The 11,282-nt window shown below is 36.6% G+C and overlaps 1 protein-coding gene across 2 annotated transcripts; it reads left to right on the top strand.

Moving 5' to 3' along the window:
* Positions 1–4,177: 4,177 nt before the first annotated feature.
* On the top strand, positions 4,178–6,363 carry LOC124398130 (polyadenylate-binding protein 1-like). 2 transcript variants are annotated; one of them, XM_046868167.1, is made up of 7 exons: positions 4,178–4,302; positions 4,466–4,648; positions 4,937–5,133; positions 5,275–5,390; positions 5,522–5,582; positions 5,915–6,016; positions 6,127–6,363. In XM_046868167.1, exons 2-7 carry the CDS (start codon positions 4,471–4,473, stop codon positions 6,307–6,309), a joined length of 837 nt encoding a protein of 278 aa, XP_046724123.1. In that variant the 5' UTR covers positions 4,178–4,302; positions 4,466–4,470; the 3' UTR covers positions 6,310–6,363. The 2 variants fall into 2 exon arrangements, with proteins under 2 accessions (XP_046724123.1, XP_046724124.1); XM_046868168.1 differs by having other exon boundaries at positions 4,198–4,359.
* Positions 6,364–11,282: the final 4,919 nt, after the last annotated feature.

Genomic DNA, 11,282 nt, shown 5'->3' with positions numbered 1-11,282 from the left:
ATCTGAATTCATTCCCACAATGATTTATAAAGTACACCGCTTTCAGAAGTTTTTTTTACAACGGCGTATTAGGGCCAATATGCGAGAAAAAAATTGCGAGAAAAAAACCCTCACAAATTTACAAGAAGAAAATAGAAATCTTTAAGTTTAAAACTCGAAAATGTCCAGTATGATGATCTGGAGATTCCGGGCTAAAATAAGTATTTCCTTGTTTCTACATCCAAGAGTAAAGTAAAGTTTGATTAGATCTTCCACTCCAGGCCTAATGCAAAACAAGTGATGTCTGCCCAACCCTCAAAGTGTATATGCGGTTTTCTTCACCAATAGAAAGAAACCCCCACAAATGTTTGAGTTTTAAACACAAAACTTCAAGTTTATTTCTCATAAAGTCTTTTCTTGCTATCTTCTGAGTTTTCTCCCACATATTAGCCCTAAAACGCCTTCATAAGTTTTGGATGTGATTTGTTTTTAAATTAAACCCTAGGCGAGATTCCTGTTATCGCCCGCCCATGGCATCACCATCCCACCACAATACTCCACCCTCATGACACAATTGTCCACCCTCCCAGCATACAATTTATTAAACTTAAATAAAAAAATAATTGCAATATTGCCTGGGTTTCAGTATGTAAATATATCCTGCATGTATGTAAATATCAAACTGGAGAAAAACTGGTAAATAATTTGAAAGCAAAAACTATTATACAAAAACTATTATACAAAAACTATTATACAATACTGGACAGTTCCCAGTTTTTAATAAAATAACTGCATGTCCATGTTCAAATGTAAACAACTACAAGGACTAAAACAAATAGACCTTTGCATTTAATAATAATCATCATTATAATAATCATAATAATTGTGTGGGCGATCGCATAGTTTGCCTATGGCTAGTATCAGTAAAATATATATACACACACACACACACACACACACACACACACAATACTTTAATACTTTTCAAGGTTTTAATACTCTAATAAACATGTGCATGAACAGATATGGATGCTTTATGCAAATGTATGTTTATTATTAGTGAAACTATCCTCAACATACAGCATAAAATATTAGTGTAAATGTAAAAAGTAAGTTTTAAAGTAAGTTTCACAGGACACCACATACACATCACCCCACGTGACTTTCCACACCTGTTTCAGATTCATGAGATACAAAGCTGTACTGAGTCGTGAAAGAGTACTTAGTCATTAAATTATGCTAAATCAAATAAGTGCATATATTAGTTATAAATAAATAATAAAATAAATAAAAACAGTTACAGCCAAAATGGGGAATTAAAAAACTTTAAATAAACAGCATGTGGCGTCAGTGATTCGCCTCTAGAGGCCGCTATCGTATTGTATAACGCAACCCAAAAATAAAACTATGGATTTTTGCCAATAGTTCAAGCAATTAATTATTATTGATAACAGTAATAAAATTTATAATAAAAAAAACATAAATGAATGCATAAAAAAAACATACAGCAAATTAACATGCAAAATTGCTGCAAATGTGTCTGATCAATTGCAATCAAATTCAAAACATCAGACTGGAATCGTGGTCAGAAAACAGACAAAGATCAGGCGATGAGAAACAGAACCACAAGGTGCACAAGAGAAATCTGAAATCTCTAATAACAAAGGTTTTGTGGGGTCCGGGTGCTTGTGAAAGAGGCTTTTCATTTCATGAAGGCTTCATTGGCCTCATTTATCAATTTCAAGGTTTTAGACCTACGCTTCAACAACATAGTAAGTAGGTGTTGCAGTTGAGCTGAAACCTCTGATCTAAGCGCTGATAAAAATTTGAGAAACAAAGAAGCTGCTGTAATTTCTTGATCATTTTGGGAACTGGCCAAATCCCCAAAGCAAAAAATCTTGTCCTGGCCGATAATGCACCTAAGGGAAGCTATGATCCTTACATGGAATTCTAATTTCTCCCCGTATGTATAGTTGGTTGTCTTTGAGTCATAGTATTACTTGGCACACATGCATTACATGACTAGAGTAGAGATGGAGAGTAGATCAAAATATCCAGAATGTCCCCCAAAAAATCATTAATGAAACTGAAAACTGACAAGTTGCTAGAGAGCCCACATGCCATGACATGGTGCTCATAATGACAAGTGGCAGTGCTGAAGGTCGTTTTCTATTAATCTCTCTCCCTGATTAGACCGAATTGTAGGCACTACAAAGATCTAGCTTAGTGAAAATCCTCCACCTCACCTGGAGGAGTTCTTCTAATGCTGAGTTAATCAGAGGGAGAAGGTAAAAGTATTTGTATATGTTGAAACAAGAGATCTTCAGGAGTATTTCACTATACTTTTTTACAGTGAAAGCATGATAAAAGATGAACTCTGGTGGACTCACTGCAGTGTTATGGGGCTTTGGATTTTCCACTGCTATGGTCACAGAGAGAGTAGATTTAAGAAGTCTGCTAACCAAGAGCTCTGCAATCTAGCAGAAGCAGATCCGCGAATTCGAGGAGGAGTTAGATTGTGAAATGCAGGTTTTTCAGAATAGAATAGAATACAAATAGAATAGAATAGAATAGAATAGAATAGAATAAATTAAAATAGAGTAGAATAGAGTAGAATAGAATAGAATAGAATACAAATAGAGAAGAATAGAATAGAATAGAATAGAATAAAAATAGAATGAAATCGAATAGAATATAAATAGAATAGAATAGAATACATTGGAATAGAATACAGAGTAGAATAGAATATAAATAGAATAGAATAGAATAGAATACAAATAGAATAGAATAGAATAAATTGGAATAGAATACAAACAGAGTAGAATAGAATATAAATAGAATAGAATAGAATAGAATAGAATAGAATAGAATAGAATAGAATAGAATAGAATAGCCTTTATTTGTTACAGATACCTTACAGCCCAGTGAAATCTGTTCTTGCTCAGAAGCTGGGGTCTGGGTGGGTTCATTCCAGAGGGACGATGAGAAGGTTGTTGTACAGACACGCAGATGAGTCCAGAAACACGCATGTAACGTGTTAAATAATTACAGTTCACGTTAAACGTTTTCTTCCCATAGACCTTCATTCAGGAAAAGAGCTGAACGTGACTTAAAGCGGATGTGCAGTGTTTTTAAAAGCCCAAACTCGGTAAACACGTGAATAATAAAGCATCATATGTAGAAGCAAACGTGTCCAGAATACGGACGCTGAACACGTTTTATTACGCGTTTCTAAAACAGAAAACTGGTAAAACTCAACCAATCTGCGTGTTTGTACATAGTATATGTTATTATTAATGATTTTCTTGAGTTTCGACTTTCAGAAACGCTGTCTGATCGCATTAAGTCACGTTTTAGCTGCTATGGTACGGAGCTCTGGAGCATACCGCGGTTGAGATGCGACCCCGCCGGTATGGGAATTAAAGCAGCTGCGGCTCGGGGCTGCGTGCTGCTCAACCAGGCTCGGGTCAGTGCTCCTCAGCCTGGTGCTGTACTGAACACTTTGTTTATAGTGTGTGTGTGTGTGTGTGCAACTATATTTTACGTTTACTTCTCTACACTCTTCTAGTCCAAAGTCGTGCGTTCTTTTATCACGTGACCCCCAGAGACGCTATGCTGTGTGTTACTTAGGAAACATAATTGAGCAGTTTATCTATTGGGTTTGTTGTTGTTGTTGTTGTTGTTGTTGTTGTCACGTGACTCTCATATACACTATGTAGTTATATATAAATACATATAAATGATTGGAACTATAGTCAAAGTGCGTGTATGATGTAGACGTATATCTGCGTAATATTTTCGTTTCATTTCAGATCAACTAAATGAACTAATGACAAATTGAAATGAAATTGAAATGAAATTTCAAAGAAGCAAGTCACTAAAACTATCCGATCTTTCCCGCACGACACGTGATACTTTGCTAGGAGACGAATCGCGTCGATTCAGTGTGTGTCGGCCATGTTGGAAAGCCGTGTTGGTTGTCGGGAATTGGACCTTACACGCTTACTGTATAATCACAAAACAATTACGTGTTTTTTTTGCGCTTGTAAGATTCAATGCCGTTTCCCCCATATATTGTTATTATTCTAAACTTTGTTTTGTATTAAAATAGCGCTTCAGCGTGTGTTTACGCTGGGGAGAATGATCCGTACAGACCACTGTGATGTAACAGGGAATATGCAAATGAGCTCTACAATATAACCGTAGAATCCCAGCATCTAAACTTCAGTTCACCAACAACCGATGAATCGAACAGGAGCGATAATAAGCAGCAGTTATAAAAAACAGTGATTATTCATTTGACTCTTGTTTATTATACAGCTAGTAAGTGGGCTTGTAAATGTTTCACAGTTTGGTTTTCTTATTTCTGAGGAGAAAAAGGTTTATATAGTTCCCATAAACTGATGTTTGTCTTTAAAACTGACTGGTGTTTTTGCTTTTCTTTACCACAGCAAGTTAGATTGTTTTGTTTATATATTTTTTTTAGGTGAAATGAATTTTTCTCCCACAACACTGTACGTGGGTGATCTGCAGCATGAAGTAACAGAGTCCATGCTGATGGATGTATTCAGCCTTGCAGGAGACATTCACTCTGTCAGTGTCTGCAGGGACTGGAACACCGGCACTTCACTCGGCTATGCATATGTCAACTTTTACCAACAGGAAGATGGTAATTCAAACACCAAAATCCATTCACTATTTGCCCATTGTATACAGTTTATAGCCTATTTAGTGCTACAAGTGTAATTTATGTATTAATTTACTGTTTAATTACATTGACTGAGTGATTTATTTCCTTGGGATAAATTCTTTAGTTAAAGCTGGAATTTGTTTAATGAACTACCAACCACCTTTTTAGTACCCATCTCTACCAAGGGTGCCAATAATTCTGAATCCGACATTATCCAGGCTTTTTTTAATTGAAATTAATGACCTGTAATGAATTTTGTTCATGCAGCTGAACGCGCTTTGGCGACACTTGATAGTGAGCTCCTTATGGGGCAGCCAATGAGAGTTAGGTGGTCTCAAAAGGTTTCCAGCATGAAAAAGAGCAGCACTGGAAGCTTATTTATCAAGAAATTGGACATGGAGACAATCGACAGCATGGCCCTCTATGACCTCTTTTTAAACTTTGGGAGAATCCTGTCATGCAAGGTTTGAGCTTTGTTTCGAATGTGTTTGTTTGAATAACATCGGTATAGCATGATTAGCATGTTTTTTTTTAAATACTAACGTCCTGTGTTAGATCTGTTTGATATAAATTGTGTGTGTTAACATGACGTGTCTTTCCTGAAGGTTGTCGCCTATAAGACAGGGACAAAAGGGTACGGTTGTGTCCAGTTTGAGTCTCAAGAAGCGGCGAATTTGGCAAAGGAGAAGCTCGATGGCAAATTCTTCAACGACAATAAAGTGTAAGCTTTCGATAGAAAGGGTGTTTTTGGTCATATTGGGGGTGTTTCTGTCAATATCAGGAGGAAATTTTGTTGGTTAGGCATAAAGACAAACAGCAGTGTCTAAGAGCAGTGTCTCTGTTGTGTTGCAGGTTCATCGAACACTTTAAGCCCTTTGAGGCACGCCAGGCTGAGACGAACGGCCGCTTACAGGTCTTACACACACACACACACACACACACACACACACACACACACACACACACACACACTTAATTATTAATAACATGTATAGGAAAAATGTTTAGTAATACGCGGTTGTAGTAATGAGTGTATATTCGAATTCATTTCTGATGAACGGTCGTTATTAAAATTTCACTTGGACACGAAAACAAAACCCCACCCACCTATTCCTTATTTCACACAGATGATATTTTAGATATTTAAATGATATGCAACACACACACACACACACACACACACACACACACACACACACACACACACACACATACAGCATGCTGACTTTGCCTTCTCTTCTCCAGAAAGAGACTGTGGACCTCTTTGTGACGAACCTGGATAGGAATATAGATGACGAATGTCTGCGCGTGGAGTTCTCCAAATTCGGAACGGTCACCAATGCAAAGGTCACTAATCTCTTCAATTGATTCCTTTTCAATCCAAAAACCCGCATCCATGAATTCTCTGAAGTTTATGTGCAGCCAGTCCTAATGTGTCCCCTCTCTGTCTCCTACAGATCATAACTAATAACGGCCGCTCCAAAGGATTTGGCTTTGTGCGATTTTCATCGTTTGAGGAAGCCATGCAAGCGAAAAGCGAGCTAAATGGCCAGATGTTGGGCCAAAAGCAAATGTTTGTAGACGTGGCTCACCAGAAGGAAAAACGTCGTCGAACAAAAGCAAAGAAGCAAGTCAAGTAGACAGACAATAATAAAATAAATGTAAAAAATTTAATAAAACTTATTTGCACTGTAGATCGTCACACCATGGTTTCCATAAAGATACAAAAACAATCAAACCACACCATACCGCACACGTTCACTTTAACAATCACATCAACCACCTTATGTGATAATTATCTACTGTACATAAGCATACCCTGTATCTATAAACATACCCTGTATATACAATTTTCCCTATTTTTCCTATATATATATCTTTATCTTTATATATTTTTATATTTTACATAGTTTATTGTTTTTATTTATCTGCCTTCTTTTTTTCCCTTGTGTGTGTGATGAATAAAATTTGATTCGATTTGATTTTGATTTGATTTGAAACGCATATGACATTCTAAAGGTGTCAAGGCCAGGATTTCGATCCAGGGTCGACAGTGTGGGGAAAACACTTTTGAAATGTGTGAACCCAAGCACACAGATGAACTCGGACAGGATGAAAGTTCCAGTATTTATGAAAAATAAAAAAAAAGATGGAAAAAGGCAAATGTTAATAATTTCCAGGGTCTTTGGAAACAAAAACAAGCATCCAAAAAAATGCAGAAAAATTTGCAAATTAAAAAAAACAACAAAAAAAACTTACAAAGGGTAATACGCACAAGGAAATAAACACAATCACACCACAAACCGAGAAAAACAAAATTAAATACAGATCAAAACAATTACCTTCTGAGTAATGAAACAAAGTGGCGACATCTAGTGGGTAATAAAAGGATAACAGCGGGGAAAAAGGAATTTAAAAATAAATAATACTGACTAACACACACACACACACACACACACACACACACACACATTTCACTTCATTCGTAATAAATTTTATCCTTTTATTTACATTGAAGACATTTGCCACAAGCCCTTATTGAACTCTACACTGCACCTCAAGGACACTGATGGCTCACTAATGCTTTACTGATTTTACTGGCAGTAATCATTATGCATTTGCATATTATCATTATCATTATGCATATGCATTTTATATATAAACAGTGTATCATCTTTGTACCATTGTACATATAATGTACATATCTCTACATATATTGTGCCTTAAACACATCTTGCTACTGTGTGCACTTCTGCTAGATGCTAAACAGCATTTCGTTGTTGTGTACCTGTACTATGCAATGGCACTAAAGCTGTATCTGCACGCAGCTGCACGACTTGTGTTCAATCAGCCCAAGTTTTCCCACACCACCCCACTGCTGCGCTCCCTTCACTGGCTTCCAGTAGCTGCACGTATCAGATTCAAAACACTGATGCTTGCCTACAAGGCCAAAAATGGACCAGCACCATCTTACCTCAGTGACCTCATCACATCTCGCACTGCACCACGCTGTCTGAGATCCTCCAGCACTGCTCGACTGGTACCTCCTTCTCTCAGACTGAGAGGTAAGTACAATTCAAGGCTCTTCTCTGTTCTGGCACCGAGGTGGTGGAATGAACTTCCCCTAGATGTCCGTACAGCAGAGTCCCTGATTATCTGAAGACCTACCTCTTCCTGAAATACCTAAATTAGCACTTTCCAAGTTTGTAGAATTTGAGTTATATTTATATTGAGTTTGTATTCTTGCGTACCAGTGTAGATTTATTCACTACTAGAGATTTAAAGCACGTTTGTACGTCGCTCTGGATAAGGGCGTCTGCTAAATGCCGCAAATGTAAATGTAAAATGTATCTATCTATCTTATCCTGAGCGACTTAGAACTGAGTGGGTGAGGGTAGAGGCTTAGCACAAGGGCCCAGCAATGGTGGCTTGGTGTTGCTGCGATTTGAACTCATGACCTTCTTATTCAAAGTCAATGCTTTTACAAAATAAAATTAAAAGAGAAACCTAATTCATTTTGTCAAATGTATAAACAGATTCAACTTCCAATACCTACCACTACAACTTTTACTAGTGTTAGGGATGCTATTACTACCACAATTACTACTTCTATCACTAGTACCAGTTCTACTTCTATTACTAATACCACTACTAATACTATTGCTAGGTTTAGGGTTGCTATTGCTACTACTACTACAAATACCACTACTACTACAATTACTTTTTATATCACTTCTAATACTACTTCTACTATAACTATTTTCACGCCTCTATGCACTGCATACAAAATTTTTTGTGCCATTACTACTACTAAAACTACTACTAGTACCATTGCTACTACTACTAACTACCAATAGGTCAAGTCAAGTCAAGTCAAAAAGCTTTTTTTGTCATTTCAACCATATATAGCTGACGCAGTAAACGGTGAAATTGAACAACGTTCCTCCAGAACCCTGATGCGACATAAAACAACATAAGACAATGATCACAGAAACAGAAAACACAGGGCGAAGGACTAGTAAGTGTCCTCGCCACATAAAGTGCATGTGTGCAACCTGGTGCAAACAGTGCAAGACAACACACATAACACAAAATAGCTCCACCAGTAAACCTGTTGTAACGAGATAAAGTGAACAGTAGCAAAAATGTAAACAGAATATTGAATACTACTACTACTACCAATACTACCACTGCTACTACTACTTACTACAAATACTTCTAAAACTACCACTACTACTACTATTACTACTACTAACTACTAATACTACCACTGCTACTACTATTAACTACCGATGCTTTTACTACTACCACTACTACTGTTACTACAACAACCAGTACTACCACTGCTACTACTACTAACTACCAATACTTCTACTACTACTGCTACTATTACTACTACTAACTACCAATACTACTACTACTGCTTCTACTACCAATACTACTCTTATTACTACTACTACCACCACCAATACTACCACTGCTACTACTACTTACTACAAATACTTCTAAAACTACCACTACTACTACTATTACTACTACTAACTACTAATACTTATACAATTACTGTTTCTACTATTTCTATTATTACTCAAAGGTTCCAGCTCAATCCGGCTCTGGGTTGCTGGTCAGGAGTTTAAGCCCCAGTATATCCAAGCTGCTACTCTTGGACTCTTCAGCAAGGCTCCTTAAACTGCTGTATCATGGCTGACTCTCTGCGCTTACTCCAGCTTCCTAACGTCACCTGGATATGTAACGAATTTCACTGTGCTGCACATGTGATAAATAAAAGGCCCCGGTACTACCACCATTACTATTACTACTATTACTAATACCACCATTACTATTACTAATACCACCATTACTATTACTACTATTACTAATACCACCATTACTATTCCTACTATTACTAATTGCCACCGTTGCTGTTGCTAATTGCCACCATTACTATTACTATTACCACCATTACTATTACTAATACCACCGTTGCTGTTCCTGCTATTGCTAATTGCCACCGTTACTGTTACTAATACCACCATTGCTATTGCTAATACCACCATTGCTATTACTAATACCATTACTATTACTAATTACCATTACTATTACTAATGCCACCATTGCTGTTGCTAATGCCACCATTACTATTACTATTACTACTGTTACTAATACCACCATTGCTATTACTGCTGTTGCTAATGCCACCATTGCTGTTGCTAATTGCCGCCGTTGCTGTTGCTGCTGTTGCTAATTGCCGCCGTTGCTGTTCCTGCTATTGCTAATTGCCACCGTTGCTGTTCCTGCTGTTGCTAATGCCGTTGCTGTTGCTGCTGTTGCTAATGCCACCGTTGCTATTGCTAATGCCACCATTACTGTTCCTGCTGTTACTAATGCCACCGTTGCTATTGCTAATTGCCACCGTTGCTGTTCCTGCTGTTACTAATGCCACCATTACTGTTACTAATGCCACCGTTGCTGTTCCTGCTGTTACTAATGCCACCATTGCTGTTGCTGCTGTTGCTAATGCCACCATTACTATTGCTGCTATTGCTAATGCCATTACTATTGCTACTATTACTAATGCCACCGTTACTGTTCCTGCTATTGCTAATACCACCATTATTATTACTACTATTGCTAATACCACCATTACTATTACTATTACTAATTAATTATTACTATTCCTACTATTGCTAATACCACCATTACTGTTACTAATGCCACCATTACTATTCCTACTATTGCTAATACCACCATTACTGTTCCTGCTGTTGCTAATGCCACCGTTACTGTTACTAATACCACCATTATTATTACTACTATTGCTAATGCCGTTGCTGTTGCTAATACCACCATTGCTATTGCTGCTGTTGCTAATACCACCATTATTACTATTACTAATACCACCATTACTGTTCCTGCTATTACTAATGCCACCATTACTGTTACTAATGCCACCATTACTATTACTACTATTGCTAATACCACCATTACTAATACCACCATTACTATTGCTAATTGCCACCATTACTATTATTACTAATACCACCATTACTATTCCTGCTATTGCTAATGCCACCATTACTATTATTACTAATACCATTACTATTACTATTACTAATGCCATTACTATTACTATTACTGCTATTACTAATACCAATTATTACTATTACTACTATTGCTAATACCACCATTATTACTATTATTACTAATACCACCATTACTATTATTACTATTATTACTAATTACCACCATTACTATTGCTACTATTACTAATACCACTATTACTAATACCACCATTACTATTACTATTACTAATACCACCATTACTATTCCTACTATTACTAATACCACCATTACTATTACTAATACCACCATTACTATTACTACTACCAATACTACTACTCACAAGAAGACGAATAAGAGCAACATTTATAATAATAAAAAAAAACAATTATTATTATTATAAGTAATAGTTAGTAAATTAGTTTTCGTTTGTTGTTATTTGAACACTATTTTTGTGGTGCAAAGTGTAAAGTAATAAAATGTAATCCATCCCCAAACGAGGCCAGATGTAGTGTAGATGTAAACGTTTATTAAACTCCATTTTATTTGATGA

This window comes from Silurus meridionalis, chromosome 15, assembly GCF_014805685.1.
Source record: "Silurus meridionalis isolate SWU-2019-XX chromosome 15, ASM1480568v1, whole genome shotgun sequence".
Taxonomy (NCBI): Eukaryota; Metazoa; Chordata; class Actinopteri; order Siluriformes; family Siluridae; genus Silurus; species Silurus meridionalis.
Note: the sequence above shows the minus strand (reverse complement) of the source record. Positions and strands in the feature narration are given on the sequence as shown.